Below are 23,481 nucleotides of genomic sequence, written 5' to 3'. Positions count from 1 at the left end.
ACAAGCCTCTGTGATACCTGGTAGTGTAGCCATTGTGGCTCCTTTGGGTGCAGATCGGGGAAGGACCCGGAATACGACGCTTCATGCTTTGGGGGCAGGGGGTGGCATGGGGTGCCCTGTCTACAGAGGTGGGGAGGGGAGGGCCCTCTGACTCTACCCCTGTGTCTCCTTATCCAGCCTGGAGATGACATAGTCTTAATGGCAGAAGCTCTGGAAAAGCTCTTCTTGCAAAAAATAAATGAACTACCCACAGAAGAAACCGAGATCATGATAGTCCAGGCGAAAGGAAGAGGACGTGGGAGGAAAGAAGCAGGTAGAGTACTGAAATAGCAAGTAAACTGACTTTCTCCCCGACCTTTGTCCCTTTTCCAAGTTCAGTGGGGGGCTGGGAGTGGCAGGAAGATGGTGACATTATATACTGCATGCCGTGTTTGGACATGTGAGATTGGGTTTGGTGTTGGATCCATCCTACAGGGTCATGTGGCCCTGTGGCCTCTCCTAAGCAGAAATAATTGGGCCCTGCCTTTTCTGAGGGTAGGTGATGGATTTACGATAAAAACAAAGTGTAACTTTTCAAAGCACTTGGACACTTTTTGAACACTTGACTCTACCAGTATCATAGGTGGGTTTTACTTTTCCATTTTAAGGACATTAACATGACCAGAAATCATTTTAACTAACATCTCAGTTCTAAACCTTGAGGTTGGGAATTGGAATTACCTTAATGCACTGGTGTCAGAGCTATCCCTGCTTCTGATGCTCAGTCATCTGAAGTGAAAGCCCTCCGCATCCATTTCTGCCTGTCACCACCCCCAACTGACACAGGGTTCCAGGGGCCAGCTGGCAGAGCTGTGCACTCCAGGAAATTATTCTGTCTAGGAAACCAGCAGCTACTGTCCACATCTTGTCCTTTGCAACTCCATGCTGCAGAAGGGTGACATTTGCAAGGTGGTCCCTGAGTGTGAGTTGTTTGCTTCTCTGAGCAGCAGCCTTTCACCTGGCCTCCCACGCTGTTCTGAAGTGGTGGCAGAAAGGGGGTTGCTGCATCCCCTGCTGCACGCAGAGGTAAATAAGGAGAACTAGTCTCACGTGTCATCCTGTGGCTCTTGTACATATCAGATCACATCCCTGATCCTCATGTAAGTCACATCCCTTATCCTTACATGAGGATATTGGTCCTCACTCCCTGGGACCAGGGGTTTGGGCTGCATGCTGGGCAGACAGACATGGTGGCACCTCCTGTTCCAGTCTGGGAGAAGCCCAGCAGTTGTGCCAGGGGAATGAGAATTGGGAAACTCAGTGGAATCTCACCCTTACTCCTTGAGATGCACAGAGAACATGGGTGTTGCTTGAGCTGGTAGATGAAGGCACTGGGTGTCTTTGTCCGTGTTCATGGCAGCCAGCATGCACACGAAGGATGTGGTGACCCAGGTTATGCTCCCAGACGTTCGCACCCTGGTCCATCAACCCCTCACTTTTTGCAGCTGGTTGGGTGAGCCACGTGACCATTGTGTGTTTGGACTCCCTGCACAGCTGCTGGGAGGCAGCGCCGGAGCCAGTCATGAAGGGCAGCAGTCCAGCTGCCCCCTGTGGCTCGAGGAGGTGGGGGTCTGCCAGTTTCCAGAAACCTTGGCAAGGGTGGCTACTGCCGGCTCCCTGCCAGAAGCTGTTACTCAGAAGACAGTGCTTCTGGGAACAAGGGCAGCTGTGCCTGGAAGCTCTTGAGTGTTTTCCCGCTCTCTGTCCCCTGTCAGCGTGTGCTTCCTGCTCCTTCAGCCTGGGCCTCCAGGCTTCATGAAGGGGTCTTTGTGCCTGAGTTGGGAGTTGCAGCCAGGACGCCCTAGAAAATGAGAAGTGCGGTTTTCTGCTGTTCTCTGAGCCCCAGGGACAGGTGGACGGGTTTGGCAGAGTGGAGTCTGGGATGTTCATCTCTCAGGCAAATGCAGCACGCAGATATGCTCTCACTGTGTGTGGTGTGCGTCCCCATAAGGTCAACCAGCATGTGGACGTTAGCATGGCCTCTAACTCCCTGTCTTATTATGATTCGTAGGGACAGCAAAACCTGGCGTTTCCACGGTACCAAACACAACTCAAGCATCAACTCCTCCGCAGACCCAGACCCCTCAGCCGAATCCTCCTCCTGTGCAGGCCACGCCTCACCCCTTCCCTGCCGTCACCCCAGACCTCATCGTCCAGACCCCTGTCATGACAGTGGTGCCTCCCCAGCCACTGCAGACACCCCCGCCGGTGCCCCCCCAGCCACAACCCCCACCCGCTCCAGCTCCCCAGCCTGTACAGAGCCACCCACCCATCATCGCGGCCACCCCACAGCCTGTGAAGGTGAGTGTCCTGGACTCTGGAGGGGAGGGCTGCTGTCACCAGGGAGGAGAGCAACCGTGTCCTTGCCCATGCTTTACACAAAGCCTGTCCTGGGTCCTGGGCACTGGTGGGTGTTTCTGGGGAGATCTTGCTGTGTTGAAATTGCAGCCCAGAAGCAGCTGCCCCGCTGACTCAAAAGATCCCATAATTGTGTCACACCTCCTAGTGGGTTCCTGCCCCCCCCTCCCCCAATTTAGACTGCATATTTGCAGATGTGCCATCTAAGTAGTCTCTGAATTGTGCCTCCCCTGGGCACTTGGGGAGAGGCCCTGGTGTTAGGTAGTAAGCAGCCTCCAGAGGTCCCTTGGCTTCCAAGTGAGCACACAGTTTTATGCTTTCTCCTACCACAGGCAGGTCCTGTCCCAGCTGCAGAGCAGAGTGGTGGAACACCGTCTGCCTGTCCTTGGCCCTTTGCCTGTGCAGTTATCTTTGGGTCCATCCTATGTGAATGTCGGGCCCCTAGACAGGGTATGGCTTTGGGGGTGACCCTGAGGGCAGCTGTGCTGGCTGCCACTTCTGACTGTGCCTGTTGGCGTCCGTGTTCTTGGCAGACAAAGAAAGGAGTGAAGAGGAAAGCAGACACCACCACCCCCACCACCATCGACCCCATTCACGAGCCACCCTCACTGCCCCCAGAGCCCAAGACCACCAAGCTGGGCCAGCGGCGGGAGAGCAGCCGGCCTGTGAAACCTCCAAAGAAGGATGTGCCCGACTCTCAGCAGCACCCAGCACCAGAGAAGAGCAGCAAGGTCTCAGAGCAGCTCAAGTGCTGCAGTGGCATCCTCAAGGAGATGTTTGCCAAGAAGCACGCCGCCTATGCCTGGCCCTTCTACAAGCCTGTGGACGTGGAGGCGCTGGGTCTGCACGACTACTGTGACATCATCAAGCACCCCATGGACATGAGCACAATCAAGGTGAGCGGGATGTGCCTGAGCAGAGGGACAAGGTGGGCAGGCTGTCCCTCCACATCAGAGCCTTCCTAGCCTTTCCAGTCCAAGAGGAGGCCTAGGCCTGGAACGGTGGCTGCGTGGGGTTTTCCTGCTAACTCGAAGAAACTGAGCGCCCCCTGCTGGCCGCTGTGGGACATGCTCTGAGACCCCATGCTTGGCCATTGTGGCTGCGGACGGCTGTGCTGCCCCTTCCCCTAGTCTGAGGAACAGCAAGACAAGCCATCTGGCCTTGGGGGCCCGGGGTGCCGGGTACCTTGCCCACACAGTAGATGCTCCATGAGAGTTTGGGACTTGGCGGCCTTGCCAGCCTCTTTCTGGTGGGGAAGGCCTTGCTGTCTCTTCTGTGTGGGAGGCACGCTGTAAGTGCCAACATTTTCACCATAGTGTTTTGAGACCTTTTTGGTTTTAAAACTTATTACGCGTGTCTTCTTCTGGGAGTGGAGTCCCAAACATGGGGCAGGCAGAACAGGGAACAGTGCTGTGTCCGTTTGACGAGCTCCTGTACTGTGTCATCACGATGAGCTGGGCCCAGCCCTCTCCATCACTTATACCCCTCAGTTCTGGCTCAGGCTCCACCTCCTGTGGGTTCTGAGTCTACCTGCCTGTGAGCCAGGCAGGTAAGCTGGGATGCTGGCAGGGCCAATCCCAGCCCTGAGGCTGAGAACTGGGGTGATGGCCTGTCCCCCACTAGAGTCTTGACAAAACTGAGAGCCAAGAAACCAACTTGCTCCTCTAGGCAGCCCTTTCATCTGCTGCCAGCTACTTCTCCATGGTCACTTGGGCAGACACAGCTAACAGGGACCTGTCTTGTTTTCCAGTCTAAACTGGAGGCCCGTGAGTACCGTGATGCTCAGGAGTTTGGTGCTGACGTCCGATTGATGTTCTCCAACTGCTATAAGTACAACCCTCCTGACCACGAGGTGGTGGCCATGGCCCGCAAGCTCCAGGTGAGGCTTGGGAGGGCACAGCCACCCTCAGCAGAGCGGGCTGAGGTCCTCGTGGGAGCAGACCTCTGTGGGCCTTGGCAGTTTTTTTTTCTGTCACTTTCCTTGGGATAATGCCATGTTGCTTTAGAAAAGTGCCTAAACTCAGCCTAGTGCATACATTTTAAGTTGAGGTTATTCAGTTAAAGTAGAGTGGGTGTTCCAGTGCAGGCCCCCTTCCCCATCCTCTACCAGCTCTCATTTGCTTTTGGCTGGAAGAGCGGGTGTGTGTTGTGCATGGCCCAGTCTCTCCTACAAAACACACCTGTCTCAAGTGGTTCGGGGGTGGGGGGCACTCTTGCCAAGTAGGCTCTGTCACAGTTGTGAGCTGAGGACATCTGCACTGTGGTCATCTTTCCACCAGAGCCTTAAGAGCCTTCTAGCTGCAGAATGGTTGTTTTTCCACATGGCCACAATTCTGATGGGGGGTCCTGGGCCACTTCCTTCAAGTTGAGAGCCTGGGTGGTGCACAACGTGAAATACACGTGTGGACGGGGAGGGGAGATTACAGCATAGACATGTGAACTATTATTTTTTTAAGAAAGGAAAAATATTTAGGTTTAAAAAATGGCTTTCTTTGGTTAATAAGATTGGGTTAAAAATTTTGGAGAATAAAGGCAATATTTAGTACTATCATCTTTTTCTTTTTTTTCTTTTTTTTTTTTTTTTTGCAGCGGGAGGGGGTCTTAATTATTGGAGACAGGGTCTCGTTCTTTCACCCAGGCTGGAGTGTAGTGGCACAATCATAGTCACGGCAGCCTCTGCCTTCCAGGCTCAAGCAATCCTCCTACCTCAGCCTCCCGAGTAGCTGGGACTACAGACTTGCACCACCCATGCCCAGCTAGTTTTGCCTCTTTTCTTTTCTTTTTTCTTAAAGAGGTGGAGTTTTGCCATGTTGCACAGGCTGTTCTGGAACCCCTGGGCTTAAGTGTTCCACCTGCCTCGGACTCCCAAAGTGCTGGGATTACAGACCCATCTTCTTTTTTAAATTATTTAAAACTGTAGATAAATGATCACAAAAATTCCCAGCCTTGGCCGGGCGCGGTGGCTCAAGCCTGTAATCCCAGCACTTTGGGAGGCCGAGACAGGCGGATCACGAGGTCAAGAGATCGAGACCATCTTGGCTAACATGGTGAAACCCCGTCTCTACTAAAAAGACAAAAACTAGCCGGGCGAGGTGGCGGGCGCCTGTAGTCCCAGCTACTCGGGAGGCTGAGGCAGGAGAATGGCGTAAACCTGGGAGGCGGAGCTTGCAGTGAGCTGAGATCCCGCCACTGCACTCCATTCCGGGCGACAGAGCGAGACTCCACCTCAAAAAAACAAAAAACAAAACAAAACAAAAAAATTCCCAGCCTTTTCTCCCCAAGGCCATGGGTTGCTTCTGTTCTCAGGGTCAGAGCAGTCTGTGTGCTGGGCCACCTGCCATCGTGAGGTGCTGATGTGCTCATTGTAGGCCTCAGCAGGCTTCTGTACTCCTGGCTCTCACAGCCATCTGCTTCCAGGGCAGAAGTGAGGACTTGGAAAGCCTTTGGTGACCTGCAGATCTGTGCCAGGCAGAGGTCACCAGAGCCCCACTGTCTGCTTGCCTCCCAGCTGCACTAGTTCCTCGTGTTGTCCCAGACTCCCCACCATAGCACCCCATACCTGCTCCCACTGGACCTAAGACACTGTGTCTCCTGTTCTCTGTGGATCAGGGACTGCCTTGGCTTCAGAGGACATGTGCTCAAACTCTTGAGGTAGGGTAAACACTTTCCTTGTGAAGTTTGTTGGGCTTTTTTTTACTAGTATGGATGTGTCTCTTGTTATTTAAATGCATGCTCAGGCTTGGGGCTTTTTATTTCTACTTTTCGTTAGCGTTTTTTTTTTTTTGGAAACGGGGTCTCATTCTTCTTACTGCAGCCTCAACCTGCTGTGTTCAGTTGAGCCTCCCAAATAGCTAGGACAGTAAGCGTGTGCCACCATGCCTGGCTAATTTTTGTATTTTTTGGTAGACATGGCGTCTCACTGTGTTGCCCAGGCTGAGCTTAGGTGATCTACCCGCTTCAGCCTCCCAAACTTCCAGGATTACAGGCATGAGCCACGGCACCTGGCCTGTTTCTTAGTTTTATTTTCTGTGACTTGGGGAGTTGTTGCCCTCTCTTCACTTTCGTGGTGTCTGTGTGCCTTCTTCACAAACAGCATTGCCCCTTCATCATTCATGCTTGCATTTCCCATCCTTGAAGGAGTTGAGGCTTTTTAATTTCTTTTCTTTTTTTTTTTTTGAGATGGATGGAGTCTCTTTCTGTCGCCCAGGCTGGAGTGCGATGACAAATCTCACCTCACTGCAACCTCACCCTCCTAGGTTCAAGCAATTCTCCTGCCTCAGCCTCCTCAGTAGCTGGGATTACAGGCGCATACTACTACACCCAGCTAATTTTTGTATTTTTAGTAGAGACGGGGTTTCACTATATTGGTCAGGCTGGTCTTGAACTCCTGACCTCGTGATCCGCCTGCTCAGCCTCCCAAAGTGCTGGGATTACAGGCGTGAGCCACCATGCCCGGCCAGGCTTTTTAATTTGAATGCAGTTTTTGTTCAGTGCCACCCGGTGGCAGTGGTGCCCTCAGATTTGTGCCTTAAGCTTCTCCATCGCTCCCTCTCTCCACTCTCTTGAGAAGACGGGCACAGCTTTTGCCTACACTGCTCACGTTGATACCCATGCCCTTCATCTACCCTCACAGGAAGAACTCAGCAGAAACAGATTCTCTCCAGCACCAGAGGTGACTGTTTTGAGCTACTTTACTAAGAGAAAGAAAAGAGAAAGCACCTTCTGATGCATTCTATCCCTTCCTTCCTCATTTTTATCTCATTTTTCCTGTCCTCTCCTGCACCCTGGAGCCACCTCCTTTTCACAGATAATTCTCCAACAAAGATTTTTGGGTTTTAAGTGTTTTTTGCATTTTTCTCCTTCTGGGAAACCTGCCTGAATGTAGAGTTTACCAAGGTCACTGGGATGTCTGTCACACCACAGACCCTGCAGCAGAAGAGTTTCTTCTACACACAGGCTACAGGTGCTGGACTGGAGTAGACACAGGCCTCACTCTTAAGGGGGGCCCAGTGCAGGCCAAGGGGTAGGGGGTGCTGTGGGTGGGCTGCCTCTGGCCCAGCCTGCTTTGCCTGCCCTTGGGAGGGGTACCTCTCTGACAGTGCTTGGCAGAGGTGTTTCTCTTTGAGCAACAGAGTTGATGTGGAGGGTTCCAGGGCAGGCTTCTCTTCAGTGGGCAGTTGTGTTTGTGGCATTTCAGGCTTTGTTTTTCTTTCTTCTCTCTACTTTCTCTGCATCAACATGGGGTAGAGAGCAAATTCTCCATCAGAGAAGGGGAGGGACAAAGCCCCAGCCCTTGCTCACCTCTTCAAGACCTATTGGGACCTGCTTAATTGGGTCTCTTAATTGGGCTGGGCCCAAGAAGTGGGATTTATCTGGAAAGTTACTTGGAAAAGGAGCCACTTTATTTTTCTCTCTCAGCCTCTAAATTCTGAGGTCCTTGAGTAAACCTGTGTTCCACAGCCTGACAGCCAAGATACTTGTCTGAAACCAGTGGGGTGTGCTGAAACTGAGAAGCATGACCTCAGAGCCAGACCTCCAGAGGAGTGGGGTGTAGGTTATGGGATGCCGGGCAGGGGGCTGGGCGTCAGCTGGGTCTCTGTCAGTCCAACAGAATGCTTGCGCTCCGTGTTCCATGGTGGGTGCTGGTGCCTGCTACCCGTCACCATCACCATCCTCCCTTGTGAGAGGCTTGCCCTGGGTGCATCTTGAATCGGGTTTTACTTTCCTCTCGCTGGCTCCACAGCATCCCTGACTGTGTTCTTTCACTCTTAGGTCTTAGCACACTTCCAGCTCATGGTAACCCATTGCTGCCCATGTATTCATTCGCTTTTCTGTTTCCAACTAGAGTGTGAGCTCCTTGAACAGGGAACTTGTCATTCCTGTTTATCATCAAGCTGTTACTTGGGGACATGTGACTGTTGCAGCCACACAGCAAGGTTTTCCTACAGCAGCCCTGGCCCACTGGCTTGTGGGTTTCCTAGGGTGCCCCCCACTCAGGCTACAACAACAGTTCTCACATCCAAGAGACAATGAAGGATGACGGGGTCACGCAACTGGACACGCCAGGAAGCTGGCAGTTCCCAGTCCCGCCAATGTTAGTTTCTCATCCCAGCTGGCTTTGTGTCTTGTATTCTTTGCTGTTTGTTCTTGGGGCCTTTGGAGAGCCGCCATGGGCACCCAGGGAATGGAAGGAGGCCTCAGAGTGAATGCCACGTGCCCCCACCCCACCATTTACACAGCAGTCATCACCTGGTGGGGAGAAACGAGGACATCCTCATGTCTCGAAGCTGGCCCAGCCTTACAGACTAGTTCACTGCAGTAGCTACCACTCAGTAGAGGGCACTCCCTCTGTCCTGAGAGGCAGGGTTGATACCTCCCTTCATGATGTCTTGACACTTCTGAGGCCCACTTCTCTAACCTGCTCCCTGCTGCTTGGCAGCAGGCCTGGCTCTTCCAGAAGCTCATGTGGCCCCGCTGCCTCTTGGAGTCATTTTGGGACCTGAGACCACCCACATCCAGAACACTACCCACCTGTCACATAGCTGGGTGCTGCAGGGCTAGGGATCTGTCTTATTCTCTCACTAGGGCCTCCACTCTGATGTGAATCCCCCCACCTTTTCCTCCCTGGGCCCTACTCCTGGCAGGCTAACTGGTGATGGTCTCTGGTCATCCCTTCTTGTGTATCTTCTTCCTTGCCTCAGACCTGCTCAAGGAGTTATTTCTGAATAAAGTTATTTGCTGGGTGCAGTGGCTCATGCCTGTAATCCTGGCACTTTTCACTGTAGGCCTCAGCCTACATTCTAGGCCACCTCATGGGAGGATCCCTTGATCCCAGGAATTGGAGACCAGCCTGGGCAAGATGGCAAAAACCTGTCTGCACAAAAACTTAGCTGGGCATGGTGATCTCAGTTGCTCAGGAGGCTGAGGCAGGAGGATCTCTTGAGCCCAGGAAGATGAGGCTGTCGTGAGCCATGGTTGAGCCACTGATTGCATTCCACCCTGGGCAACAGAGCAAGGCCCTATCTCCAAAAAGAAGGTGGAAGAAAGAAAGAAAAAGTTATTGGGCCAGGCACAGTGGCTCACGCTGGTCATCCCAACATTTTGGGAGGCTGTGGCAAGTGGATCTGTTGAGGTCAGGAGTTGGAGACCAGTCTGACCAACGTGGTAGAACGCTGTCTCTGCTAAAAATACAAAAATTAGCTGGGCGTGGTGGTGTGTGCCTGTAATTCCAGCTACTTGGGAGGCAGAGGTTACAGTGAGCTGAGATTGCACCACTGCACTCCAACCTGGGTGACAGAGTGAGACTGTCTCAAAAAAAGAAAGAGAAAAAGTTGCTGGCTAAAGGAAGTCATGCTCCGGCTGGCCTGGAGGGGAGGGAATCAACACCACAGTTATATGGGATGCCTGCTCCAGCAGCATGGGAGAGGAAGCCTCAAGAAGTGTTGCCTGAACCATCAGGAGGGGATTCCAGGGCTATGGTCCTCTCTGAAGCATTGACACATTTGGGGGAAGGTCCTTGCCATGGTGTGTTTCCACGATGATCAGTTTATTCCTGGTTTAAAGCAGGTCCCAGAATTCTCCTGGGAAGCCAGGCCTGTGCTTCTGCCTCTGTCCTGAGCCATCACTGGATTGAGCACAGCGCCCCCAGGGTAGGGCAGGGACTTGCCAGCTGGCTGGCAGTATGTGTGGCCTGACCCAGCGTCTATGTGTGGCTGCCGTTCCCTGAGCTACATGACCCCGTGTGGTTCCATCTGATTGCTGGATCTTAGGGTCTCCTGCGCACAATGGTTCCCTCCTGCAGCCTGTCCTCAGTGCCCCACACCTGCTGCCTAAACTTCTCTTACCTTATCCTGCGTACGCTGGAGGTGCCTCCTCCAGTGGTGTAGCCCTGCTTGGTTAAGTGCTCCAGGGACAATCTGAGGAATGAGGAGACCAACTTAGAGCCGTGTCTGCTACAGCAGAGCCTGGTCCCCTAGAGGAGGTGTGCTTGTGGCAGGCACACTCCCACTGGGGACCTCTGCACGTGCTGTGTCCTCTGCCTGGAACACCCTTTCAAGCCACAGACTCCTGCTCCCGCCACGCACCTGGCGGGAGCCTTGGCTGTTTTGCGGTTTGGGGGTGCCCTTGACCAAGCACCCCCAGACTTCAGTGGGCTGGCTGCCTTGGTGGCCTGGGTCTCACGTCCTTACCTTGGCTGTGTCCTCCAGGGAGTAAGTGCCTGGCTACATCTGGACCACCTTGCTCTTCAAAGTGAGATTTGAGAGAAGAGTGTTGCAAGAGTTGTCGGAGGCCCTTGCGCCTGTCTTGGCGGCAAAGAGAGGATCACCATCCTCTTTCGCTCTCGGTTGGTTTCTGTTGAGTTGGCCCCAGCAGCCAGTGAGGCCAGGTGATGCTAGGCCGCGGCCTGGGTACCCAGCAGCCCTCACAGCGTGTCTTTCTCTCACCAGGATGTGTTCGAAATGCGCTTTGCCAAGATGCCGGATGAGCCTGAGGAGCCAGTGGTGGCTGTGTCCTCCCCGGCAGTGCCCCCTCCCACCAAGGTTGTGGCCCCGCCCTCCTCCAGCGACAGCAGCAGCGATAGCTCCTCGGACAGTGACAGTTCGACTGATGACTCTGAGGAGGAGCGAGCCCAGCGGCTGGCTGAGCTCCAGGAGCAGGTGAGGGCGTTGGTGGCTCCATTCTTAATCCCCCGAGTCCATGGACCAGGGTGGCCTCCCCAGAAGTTTCTAAGAGAGATTCTTGGCTCTGAGTTCCCAAGGGAGCAGAATTTTCACTGGACCGCCTATGGCCTTTTCCCCTCTGCTAGGTCAAGTGCATGTTGATCATGCACATATGTGTGATACTTGTGTTGAGCTTGCAGTTGGGGATGGGGAGTGACGTGGCCATTTTCTGGGCAGAGAGGAGGTGGCTTGATCCTTTCAGTGTCTGGAAGGAGGAGGTTGAGCTAGGATGTTCGTCTCTCCTGGGCTACCTGGTTGCTCCTCTCCCTGTAGCCAGTCATCAGGCCCTTCGTGCCTGACGTGTCTGTATACTCTTACTTAGCTTCTTAGGGGCCCTCCTTCTGGGATCAGGATGGCTGTGAGACTTAGTGTCTGTCGGCTTGATCGGCTCCTCTGTTGAGGAGGACACTGGCAATCTTTGGAGTTGAGGAAATGGGTGGGGATAGACTTGTTAGGAATCTGGTTAACATGACAGGTGCAGAGCTGGGGGCCTTCCCTCCCCCTGCGTCCCCTACACACCCTGATGCCCCGGGTGCATGTTTTTTGGAGCAGTCGCCTGGGTCTTGGGTGACAGGAAGGTGGTCTTAGCCCTGAGTGTGTGTCTTTCCTGTCTGGTCCACAGCTCAAAGCCGTCCACGAGCAGCTTGCAGCCCTCTCTCAGCCCCAGCAGAACAAACCAAAGAAAAAGGAGAAAGACAAGAAGGAAAAGAAAAAAGAAAAGCACAAAAGGAAAGAGGAAGTGGAAGAGAATAAAAAAAGCAAAGCCAAGGAACCTCCTCCCAAAAAGACAAAGAAAAATAATAGCAGCAACAGCAGTGTGAGGTCTGTGTCCCCTGAGTTTGCCCTGGGTGGGGACCCTCCTTCCAGGGCCTGCTCTGAGACTGTGTGGGCCACTGCCCCTCCCCGTCCTCGTTGGGTGTGGAGGCTGCCCATCTGCAGCGTGGCTCCACAGGCCAGGCTGGTGGCCATTTGCACACAGGACTTAGCTGCACTGTCTCTGCCCCTTTCTGTAGGATGAGCCTTCGGAGCTCACCATGTTTGGTTGGGGGGGATAGGCGGCAAGGATGGGGCTGTAGCACAACCCCCACTCAGGCATGCAGTCACAGTTTACTTTCAGTCTCCACTGGGTGCTCCCAGAGATTGAGTTGCCTATGCCCCGTTTCCTGTGAAGGCTGGTGGGTGGGGGATATGGGAAGGGCACCCCTTCACCCCAACATACATGTGGAGGAATGAGTGCCTGGCGTCCTCAGGGGGCCCGTTCTTGATGGTGTCTGCATTGTCCCTTCATAGCAAGAAGGAGCCAGCGCCCATGAAGAGCAAGCCCCCTCCCACGTATGAGTCGGAGGAAGAAGACAAGTGCAAGCCTATGTCCTATGAGGAGAAGCGGCAGCTCAGCCTGGACATCAACAAGCTCCCCGGCGAGAAGCTGGGCCGCGTGGTGCACATCATCCAGTCACGGGAGCCCTCGCTGAAGAACTCCAACCCCGACGAGATTGAGATCGACTTTGAGACCCTGAAGCCGTCCACACTGCGTGAGCTGGAGCGCTATGTCACCTCCTGTTTGCGGAAGAAAAGGAAACCTCAAGGTGTGCTTGGGCCCTCTGGGCGTGGGAGTCCTTCTGTGGGCACCCTTAGTAACTTCCCTCCTTGCTCAGTCTACTCTCTGTGCGCTTTTTCTTTCCAATTATAATGTTTGTGTTCTTGACACAGAAATTCCTGAAAGGTTGTGACATCACCCTCGGCCCTAGACTGTCAGTGCCTTTCTAGATCACTGACTGGTGGTGTCTGGGGCCCCTCTGCACCTTGTTGCCTGAAGCTGTGTTCTAAACCAGAGCTGCTTTCAACCCAGGCTGCCTGCTGCTGAGTCTTCCTCTGGCCTCTTTGGGGAAGGAGGACAGGCGGGTCTGCAGGGTCCCAGGACCTGTGTACCAACGGTTAATGCAGCACTGAACCGGCCTTTGTCCCTCTCTAGCAGGGACAGTTAGGTGTGGCATCCTTTCTGGACTCTTCCAAGCAGCTCTTTTGTGTCACACAGCTCATCTTGGCCTATGGCTTTCCTCTGAGGACTTAGGATCCGGTGTCAGGGCATTGCACAGTCTTTGTCCCCAGCCCAGACTGGCTCTTGGTGTCCTTGGGCCCCTACCTGGGGCACACCACATGATGATTCTGGCGTGTGTCTGAACAGCTGTGTTGAGAGACCCCCTGGGATCTCTCCCTGCCTTGCCTTACCTCTGGGCAGCATGTTCCTTTTGGATCCTCTTCTTCCCCTGTCTGAACGGTAACTGGGAGAATCCAAGCCTCATGCCCAGCGGTACCTTGTGTTAGGAAATTACCCCTCTGCCTGGTCTCTTGAATCCCTGATAAACCCCCCAAAGGGAACTTTGAGAGATTGAAGGAACCTTGAAATCCCAATGTCCGCAGTCTACCCATGGGAACTGTGGGGCCACGTGGGTTCTGGGAGTGGCAGCTGGCAGGAGCAGCCCCTGGGCCCACCGTGCACAGGCTCCTCACTGGTCCTTCCTCCAGATGGATGGGGTGTGCCCATGGCTTAGAGCGGCCTCCTGGGCCACGGCCTCGCCTGACAAGCTCCCATTGCTTGGGTTGCAGCTGAGAAAGTTGATGTGATTGCCGGCTCCTCCAAGATGAAGGGCTTCTCGTCCTCAGAGTCGGAGAGCTCCAGTGAGTCCAGCTCCTCTGACAGCGAAGACTCCGAAACAGGTTAGGTGACTTGTGTCCTACGTGTCTTACCAAACTCCTCCCACCTATGCCCAGCACCAGCTCAGTCCTGTGTCCAGGATGCTAGAGCCCAGAGACGGCCATCCCAGAACTTGCTCAGTTCCTCTGTCTGCCTGTCTCTGTGTCGTCTCCCTGGGGCCATGGATAGCCTTGCATTCTGTGCAACAGTGTCCATTCTCTCAGCCTGTCCGTCATGCTGTCCCTGCCAGGGTCTGGTCATGGAGGACAAATGGCCAAGGGCATTGACACCGCGGAGCCCTGGATGGTGGGTGGGGAGGCTGGGCCATGAGGACTGTGGGCATGGGGGCCCAGGCTGTGCTGTTGACCTTGAGGTGACCGCACCCAGCTTTGTGCCCCAGAGGAGACTTCGTGTCCTAGGGCCTTCCCCGTATCACAGTCACATGCAGTGCGGCAGCTTCAGGGAGACACTTTGCTGGTTTCTGGTGGATGTGGAGCAGACTGCAGCTGGCCAGCCACGTGGCCAGTCTGCTGCTGGCCCCTGCCATCACCTGGGCCCCGGCCATTGCCTGCTCCTCCCCCAGAGTGTGCTCGTTGCTGTGTTGGCTGCTCTTGAATCTGCCCTAACTCCACACGCACCTGGGCTTGGTGTGTCTCTCCTGCAATTCTAACTAACAGTCCCTTCTCTTCAAGCCCTGTGGGCCTGCACGTCAGACCCTGGGTTCCGCCTTAGAGCCCACCTTTTGAGCAGCAGCCTCAGTGGGAGGTGGAGGCAGGTAGCGATTCTGGGTGCCAGGTGGGAGTGGAGAGGGTCTGCTCTCCTCCAAGTGTGCACTTTCCTTATTATTCTCAGGGGCACAGATGCTCAGGCTGGTGCAGAGGAGAGGATAGGGAGGGAGCCATGGTGCCCAGGAGGCCTGGCGACCAGCCCCTGCTGAGCGATGGAGCTAACATCCTGTGTTTATGGCCAGCAGGGTTGCCACTAGGCTGGTGCAGCTGCGTCAGTGAGCTGGCGTGCTGCAGACCACCTGAGAGCTGGCCCTAGGGTCTCAGGCAGGCTGGGGAGTGGGCATCCACAGTGGGAAACCTGTGTTTTGGCAGTAGACTCCTGCATGTTTTCCCACGGGCTTGTCGCATCCCTGGGATTTTATTCTAACTAGAAATAAATGCTAACCGTCAATAATCAGTGCATGTAAATAACTTGATCGTGCCAAGGAAGATTGAGGACCCCTCACAGCAGCTGGGGAGAGCCATGTTGCTCTGAGGTGTGTGCGCACAGATGGGGCGGGGGCAGGGTGGCACCTCGGGTCTTGTCAGTATTCCTTTTCCCTTGGACAGCCTGGTGCCCTCTGCTTCCCAGGTGAGTGAGGAGACTTGCCTTGAAGTGGGCTGAAAGACCCTCCAGGACTCCAGATGCCCACATTCTCTAGCACAACTGTGCAGAATGCCATGGGCAGCTCACTGGCCTCCTGGCCTTCCCTGTCGCCATCCTTCACCCTTTCATCTCTAACCAGCACTCTCCCCACACTGCTTTTGTAATCCATCAGCCAGCAGGAGGCGCTGCACCCCATGGCTGCCCAGGATAGGGCTGGCTCTGCCACCCGAAGCTAGGGCCCCCACTCACCGCACAGTGAGTGGGGTGAATGGCTGTATTCTTGGATCCAATTAGCATTCCTGGTGGCCGCTGACTTTTCACTTTCGGTGCCAGCCAAGCCTCCAGCTTGCCTTCCTCTGGGTTTTTGCACCTCCTGTTTTCTAGCTGACTGCTCCTACCGGAGGTTTTGTAGCCTTTACATGTAAGGATCTGAGTGACCAAGTGGAAACCCCAGATGCTGAAATTGTCAGGGGACCCGATTAACTAAAATGACGTGGCATGGTTGCGGGGGAGGGAGTTTGCTATTTTAGCCCTCACAAGACAAGACACCTTAGAGGGGCTGTGGACATCACATCCTGATTTCCAGTCTGTGGTCGTGGCCTTTGCCCTTGGCCTCTGCGTCCCTCTTCTGGGCTCCTCTGCTTTGGGAGAGGAGTTGGGAACGCTCCTGGCTTCCTGAGTGAGTGCCCCACACCCCTCCTGCCGCTGCTGAGATTTTATTATTTTTTCACTCCCCCACTTTAAAAAAAGTGGAAAGATTGTGCAACAAGTAATCTGAGAGTCCTGGGAACAGCTGTCCTGGCGGGAAGGAGGGCGAGATTTACAGTCTCAGAGCCGCTGGCTCCCAGGCTCCCAGGCTGTGGCGGTCCAGCCCTGGCCGCTTGCGCAGCTGCTTGGGCTCTGGCCTTCCCCTCTTCCCAGACGCCCTCCCCACCTTGGGTTTTGCCTGGCTCCCTTTTGTCTTCACAGTCCTGACCAGCAGGGGCTTTCCTTTGCCTTCTGTGTGCACTGAGTGAGCTCTGTCGTGGGCCGGCAGGGTGCTTCTCTCAGGCGGGGCTGCTGTGAGGGTTTTGTACGGCAGATCCCGAAGCGGGAACCCACACCCTGGCACCAATAAGTGCAGCCTTCTCCTGCCCTGTCCTGCACAGGACTCTGCATTCTCAGGGCGGGGGAGCAGAGAGGGTGTAGCTCCTTCAGCAGCTGCTCTCCTGGGTCCAGGAAGTCCAGCAGCCCTAATGTCCACGGCCAGTTACAGGCAGCTCTGCCTTAGTGGGGGAGTGGGTCAGGGTGGGGGAACATTATTTCCCTTTGGTATTTTGGGGCCTAATTGATTTGCAGCTCCCCCCAACCCCCCTTGTTCTTGTGTTTCCATTTGGATTAGAGCCGAAATTCCTGAAAGGGCCTATTTTTGTCACTTACACTACGGGGTTAGTTCCGCTGACACGGCCCTGAGACATGAATCACCAAAAGAAACCGAACAGAGTCATTAGATTGAGGCTGGGGGGTGTGATACTGAACACCCCTCCTGGCAGCTATCCATAGACCAGGATGCTGTAGACTGATGCAGGCGTGGGGCGGTCCTCTGCGGCCAGGCTCCAGTTCAGGAAACCACGGAACACAGGCAGGAGGAGGATGGCGGGGGTGGGTGCTGCTTTCCTAGCTGGGTCCCAGGCTACCATGTATTCCCCACCCTCTGCCCCGGCAGCATGCAGTGCAGTGGGCCAGCCCTACCACTTCCTCTCATTCCAGCTAGTGCTTGGGCTGTGGTCTTTCATTGAGCTGCGATTCCAACTAAAGCCTGGAGCTGCTTGAGGGTTCTGTATTGAGACAGGCAGGGGTAGGGCACAAATGCCACCCTCCCACCACCCCTAGGGCATCTGCAGACCTGGGGGGGTCAGACTGGAGGAAGATACTGTCCCAGGTGGGCTGTGGACAGCACTGTGGCTTTGCTGTCATTAGCAGTGGGGTTAGGTCTGCCCAGCATATGGGGCAGGGCATGTCCTAGGAATCTCCTAGCTTTCACTTGTCACATTGCTGACATCTGGCTCTTCCCAAGTGTCACGCACAGGTCTTTGTGAGCTGAGGTGTCTCCATAGCTTATATTCCTCTTAGGGATACCCCTTTCACCTCAGCTACCTGGGCTGGGACAGGGTTTCAGGGAGGTGTGAGAGATCCTCCTGGGCTTTGGTCTGGTCTTCTAGTTGGAGGGGGAGCTCAGTCCAGCTATTTTAGTCTCCTGGCTTCCTTTTCCCAGGATTGGAGCATGTGGGTGTTTCTTAATGGCTCCAGGGGAAAAAGGAATGCTTGATGTTTTGGAAAGATTGGAGCTGGGAAGTGCAGACAGAGGCCATGGGGCATTCTTACCACACAACCAGCCTCAGCTTCTTGACCCCCAGGGCCTTTGAGGCACTTAGTCGCATCTCCAGGCCTGCTGCTTGCCTCCTCCAGAGTGTGGCGTTTACCTAGGGGAAGAGTGAGGACCCTGAAGGTGGGGGAATAGGAAGAGACTTGAAGATGGGGCAGTAGCCTTTCCGTCTGCACAGCCAGGTGACTCCCTCCTACACACCCAGTATTTGCAACTGGAGGGATTCTGGGGCTTCACGGGCGGGTGAGGGTGAGCCTTGTGGAATGTGGCCCGGAGTGAGAGGCCGCCAGTGGGCGTGTTTTTCCCATGCCCGCATTCAGGGGCCAGGGAGTAGCACGTCGGTTGCATCCGTGACTCCAGCAGAGGCATCTGCTCTGCTGCGTGGGTGGGAACAAGCCCAGCGCCTCTCCCTGGTCCAGGGAGCCATGTTGGATGCCCCAGAAAAGGAAAGAAAGGACAAGACTTTATTCCTTGGCGTGTTTCTTTTTCTTTTTTTCTTCCTCTTCAACGGTGTATATAATAGGTTCTGCTTTTTAGAGTTTGAACTTTTTGTTTGGGGGATCTGGAGGAATGCAGAGATGAGGCTGTTTGCTCTTTCCCCTCCACTGGGGATCCTGCATTCGGGTACCTCCTTTCTTAGGGACCCAGGCGGAAGGGCTGGCATTGCCTCCCTGAGAATAGACAGTGCGCAGCCCCTGGATGAGATGAGCTCAAAGTCAGCAGGGGCCTAGTTGGCTTGCCACACCTGTCTGGTGGGACAGGGCAGGGGCACCACTCAAATTCAAAAGAAGCCGCTTGAGGGCAGTAAAGGAAATGCCGGCGTGCGCTCAGCAGGCAGGGCACTCGTGGAGCTTGGTAGTGGGGGCCAAAGCCACTCCTATGTAGAAGCTGAGCAGGCTGGGGGTGGTTTCCGAGGCGTTCATGAGTTCTGCCTCTGTGACCTTTCTAAGGGGGTGGTGGGTCTGTCTCTACCTACGGTTAGCCAGGCATGGGGCAGGGCTCCAGTCTCCAGTGCTGTTCTTGTGCGCATCAGCCACCAGGGCGCAGGAGGCTGGCTCGGTCTGCAGTTCTTCTGTTCTTGTGACTTAAATGGTACACATTCCACACCATTTCTCTCACACTGGTTTCTCTCTCCCTCTACGTAGGTCCTGCCTAATCATTGGACACGGACTCTTAATAAAACGGTCTTCAGTTCCAGATTCCTTCCCAGCAAGCTATAGCTTAAGTCCATTTTCTTCCGTGAAAGGGACAGGACTCCATCAAGTTATGGAATTCCTCAGAGCCCTGGGCCTGTCCCCCGGGGTGGATTAGTCATGTCCAGCAGCACATGCCTAGTCCCGCCTTCGGGAAGGCTGCCTGCCTGGCCAGCAGCCCGGGCCTCCCTGTGTAAAGACTGCCTGGCTGTCCTGCCCAGCCTCCCTGGTCCTCTGGGGTCCTCTGGGTGGGTGGCATCTCCTGGAGGGTGATGACAATCCCCCACACGTGCATTCATGTGGTGCTGCTCTGTGTGCAAAGCCAGACCCCAAGTATGTTTTCTCTCTTTGTCCCATCCCTCTTTTTCTGGGACTTTGGACCCTAACTACTTCCCTCCTGAACCTCGCAGTGACATTAGTCCAGGAGAGCTCTTGTTCAGTGTGCGGAAGAACACTCTGACCTCTAGAGCTGTCCCAGATAAGGAGTGGGAGCTTTAGAGGCAAGGCCTCTAGACCCTGGAAGGCTCAGTGAGGCTCTTCCCACAGCATGCTTCTCACTGATACCCTATAAGGCTCGAGCCACCGCTGACTCTGAGCCTTTTGGAGTCTTTCCTCCTCCGTCTCCATTGTTCCCGTGCATTTCCAAAAGCTTAAGTTGCCTGGCGGGCATTTCCCCAGTTTCTTTGGCCTCCCTCTTCTCAAGTCACATAGGGAAAGTACCTCCTGGAACCAGGCTGCAGTGTGCAGGACCTGCCGGGCAGGCACTGTTGAAGGGCCTTGGGCCCATCATTCCCCAACCCCACCTCACCCCACGCACCTCCTCTAGGGGGGGCGAATCTGGGCTGGTGGACCGGAGAGGGTGTCACAGACCCTCAGGGACTGCCCCATGGACACCTCTGATTGGTGTTAACAGTGTGAACATTTTCCCTGTCTTCAGTCACTTAGAATAACGACAGCCCCTGTGGTTGGGGCAGGCGAGGGTGGCCACATCATCCAAGCCCTCCCAGAGGCACTAATAGGCTTTTTTGCTCTAAAAATAAATACCGGCCCTTTTTTGGTCACAAATCCAGCATCTCAGCAGAAAACTGCCTGACGTGAAAAGTCCCCTAAGAAGAAACTGCGTCTGCGTTTCAGGGGCTTTTCATTTTTTCTTCTTTTTTAAAGTGTAGATTGTGGGTGCTTCCTAAAGGCCTGCCTTCTTCTGGAACTGGAAGTGGGCTGTCGCCATGGGCAAGCCCTCGGGTGCCGGCTCCCCGCCCACATGGGAGCCCTGGCAGCTCTCCTCAGCTCCCTGGGCTTGAGCAGCTGCAACTGCCCCAGATTCGCTGTGGAAGCAGGGGCTAGCCTTGGCCTCACCAGAGCCTCCCGGGGCCTGCATTGATGCTCAGGAGTTCCTGGGCTGCTCTTGATCCTCTCTGGGCGTCCAGCTTCCAGTCAAGCTCCGTTTGCCAAACAAACTATTCTGAGCTGCCCTTTGGCCTGCGCCTGTTGTGTTCCTGTTGCAGCCCCGCCTGGCTGAGATGGGAGCAGGCGGGAGAGCCTTCATGCCCAGATTCCCACAGGACAGTTGGGGAGCTGCTGGCATTGTCTTTCTGGGAAGATTCTGCTTTCTTGGACCAAATGGCAGCCTGGATTCCCAGTGTCAGGCCTGCATGCTGCCCCTGCGCCCCTCCCCCCCCCCCCCCCCCCACACACTGCACATGGGCCGTAGCCACAGGCCAGCTCTCCTCCAGGGTCCTTTCAACCTCACTGTCCAGGGACCCTCTCCTTCTTGCCCATGGGGCTTCCATCTGGCAGAGAGCGCTCAGGGCTTGTTGAACTTGAAAGCACATTAGACTTAAGCTGTCACCTGTGCTTGGTGCCCCAGGAACAGCCAGAGAGGACAGTGCCCACTCACTTCTCCTTGTTGGCAGCCTCCTGTGCAGGAAGTGCCAGCCGGGCCTCAACGCACCAGCTGGCTGTGGGTCCTGAGGAGGAGCGGGAGGCGGCCGCTCAGTGCAGGCGGGGACTCCTCTCCCCTGCCCTGACCTTACCCTCCATCCTGCCTCCTTTATTGGAGTGGGGCTGGGGGGTGGGCGGAATCAGTGTTTCAATCGGATTTTTAAAAAACATTTTATTTCTTTGTACAATTACCATCCTATGTAAAGATGAAATTTGTGTTGAGTTGAAGATTGTCATGGAATAAAGATCACACCGTACTTGAGGCCATCTTCATGTAACCCTTTCTAGAGAGTTTTGTGTGGGGGTGTCTTGGGGCTGGTGTGTTGTGAAGCTGTGCACTTCCTGTCTTGTCTTTTACTGGTAGACACAGCACAGGGCTCAGACCATGTGGGCCAGATGGGGCTACCTCTACCACCAGCCCCTTTAGTCATCTGGTCCTGGGGGTCTGCCGTGCACCTCCCGCCTTCTCTCCCCCACTTGTTAGTCCTGCCTTGCCTGGGGGCCCCAGCACTTGCAAGGGGCCCTGGAGACAAGTCCCCAGGATATTACCTGTGGCCTTTCCAAGGCAGCTGAGACATGCCCCGTGGAATCCCCACAGGCCCTGCTGCACATTATCCCTACATCTCCTCCTATGGGCCTCTGCTCACAGCCCACAGGCTGTGAGGTGTTAGAGTGGCCATCCCTCTTTTACAACTGAAAAAGCAAGGTTTCTTCCAAAGCCACAAGACAATAGGCGAGCCCCAGCATGTCCTTCCCTTGCACACACACTTTCTCCCTCAACTCTGCATCTGGACACATCCCTGAGGTTTCTCCTAGTCAGACTTCACACGGTGGCCCTGCTGCTTCCCGCTACCTTCCGCCTCCTGCCCCTGGTCCCCTCCGAGGTATGCCTAGCATGCCCCTAGACACCATGGCTCCATCACCTCCTCACACTGGGATTAGTGCTGGGAGAGAAGCTGTGGCCTTTTCTTCCTGCTTCCCTGGTGTGCAGGGCCCCACTGGTCCTGTGGCCGCCAACCTCTGCAGCCAGTGTTCCTCCCACCGCACCACAGCAGTCAGACTCCCTGTTGCCCTGACACTGCACATCTACCCAAGCTTTCCCTTCTGGCATGTCTCACCCACAACAGTATCTCTCTCACCACATGTCGTACTCTGTCCCAGAGCGTCCTGAGCCCTGTGTTCAGGTTTGAGGTGGGGCCCCAGGTTCCCCCGTGTCCCCAGTTGCAGCCCCTGGTCATTTGTACAGGACGTGTGTCTAGCCGCTGAGGTCTGGTGTCTGTGTCTTGTCTCGCGTGGAGTGGTGAGCTCTTACAGGGCACAAGGTCTTTCCCCATCCCTTTTGGTGTCTTGCTGCACTGAGGGCCACAAGCCTCACAGAAGCTTAGCGTGGCCCTCCACGAAGCAGATCCAAGTGGAAGGAGCCTCGATTTGGGCAAAGCATGTGTCCTCCAACACCAGCAGCAAGAGGCAGCACCCTGGCAAGGAGCTCAGGCGAAGCCAGGCAGTGCCATGAAGTGATTCTCAGTGACAGGAATCCAAAAGGCGCCATCTCATGGGCCCGGCCTCCAATCGGGTGGCTGGCGACTGTGTGACCTGCCAGCCCGTGAGCACTGGCCAGGGCTCATGTCCCCCACTGGGGCTTGTACACCATCCATGTTTGGTGAGGGGACATCCAGCTGGCAGAAATCCCTTAGTGTAAATCTCTGGAGTGGGGACAGAGGTGGGCACGCTGGCTCTCTACACCTCGTAGGGGCAGACATACCCTGGACCCATCCACCTCACTGTGGTGCCAAGCTGTCGGCCCACAGGAACGAGGGTACATGCTGCCTTCTGTCTGCAGCATGGTGACTGTGTCCCAAAGCAGGGACTTCTGAGGTCCATCTACCTCTTTAGTTGCTGGTTATTCCCAGGGGGCCAGCCTGCTCCTTTTTTTCTTCCCGGAGTGGGCTCTGCATTCTGCCTTGCCGATACGTTCCTCACCGTCCTGTGGCTCTCGCCCCAGCTGAGCCTCTCTGCTTCCCCTTGGAGAATGGAAAGGAGTGGGCCTCAGAGGGCCATGCAGTTGGAGGCCCCTGTGAAGCTGCTTTTTAGCCATGTGACCCTAGACAAGTCCCCTCCCTTCTCAGAGCCCCTCTTTTCTCAACTGTCAGATGAACATGACCATTGCAGCCATCACAAGTTGTTGGAAAACTGAGCAGGTTGCCGTCCAGGCCATGCACTCAGTCCCTATAGTAAGTGACTGACCCTTGAGTAGTGGGAGGCGTTGGGCAAGCTCTCAGCTTCCGGTGCGGCTGTGGTGATCTGAAGCTTGGCAGGGGAAGCTTTTTCAGGCACAGTCCCTGCTAGGAAAAGCAGCAGGCAAGTGGGTAGGTGATGCCTCGCATGTCTCTCACTCCCCCGTGATAACCAACTTATCCCGCTTCGAACCCGGCTGCCCTCAGGGCCACTGGTCCTTCTCCTGAACGTGCCCTGTGTTTTCCTCTTTCTCCATCCAAGGCCAGCTCACTCACCTTCTCCCCCAGAGCCTCACTACCTTCTCTTTTCCTCTGCAGAGATGGCTCCGAAGTCAAAAAAGAAGGGGCACCCCGGGAGGGAGCAGAAGAAGGTACATGGGCTCAGGGGGCATCCTCCATTATGTGGGACATTGGGTCTGGCCCTGGCCGGTTCTGCCTGCCTGACATCAGCCTGTCTGTCTGTCTTTCTATCTGCAGCACCATCATCACCACCATCAGCAGATGCAGCAGGCCCCGGCTCCTGTGCCCCAGCAGCCACCCCCGCCTCCCCAGCAGCCCCCAC

General features: G+C 55.1%; 1 protein-coding gene across 1 annotated transcript in view; it reads left to right on the top strand.

Annotated features, from left to right (window-relative positions):
* The window catches only part of BRD4 (bromodomain containing 4), a 45,500-nt gene that overhangs the window by 14,342 nt on the left and 7,677 nt on the right, over positions 1-23,481 (top strand). Inside the window, exons 4-13 of the mRNA XM_011953406.1 lie at positions 178-313; positions 2,051-2,340; positions 2,931-3,293; positions 4,148-4,276; positions 10,845-11,054; positions 11,740-11,939; positions 12,408-12,703; positions 13,725-13,835; positions 23,238-23,290; positions 23,397-23,479. Coding sequence (XP_011808796.1) covers positions 178-313; positions 2,051-2,340; positions 2,931-3,293; positions 4,148-4,276; positions 10,845-11,054; positions 11,740-11,939; positions 12,408-12,703; positions 13,725-13,835; positions 23,238-23,290; positions 23,397-23,479 — 1,871 coding nt within the window. The remainder of the gene's footprint in view (positions 1-177; positions 314-2,050; positions 2,341-2,930; positions 3,294-4,147; positions 4,277-10,844; positions 11,055-11,739; positions 11,940-12,407; positions 12,704-13,724; positions 13,836-23,237; positions 23,291-23,396; positions 23,480-23,481) is intronic.

This window comes from Colobus angolensis, unplaced genomic scaffold (assembly GCF_000951035.1).
Source record: "Colobus angolensis palliatus isolate OR3802 unplaced genomic scaffold, Cang.pa_1.0 Scaffold36, whole genome shotgun sequence".
Lineage (NCBI taxonomy): Eukaryota > Metazoa > Chordata > Mammalia > Primates > Cercopithecidae > Colobus > Colobus angolensis.
The sequence above is the reverse complement of the archived record's forward strand: the minus strand, read 5'-3'. Positions and strand labels throughout refer to the sequence as shown.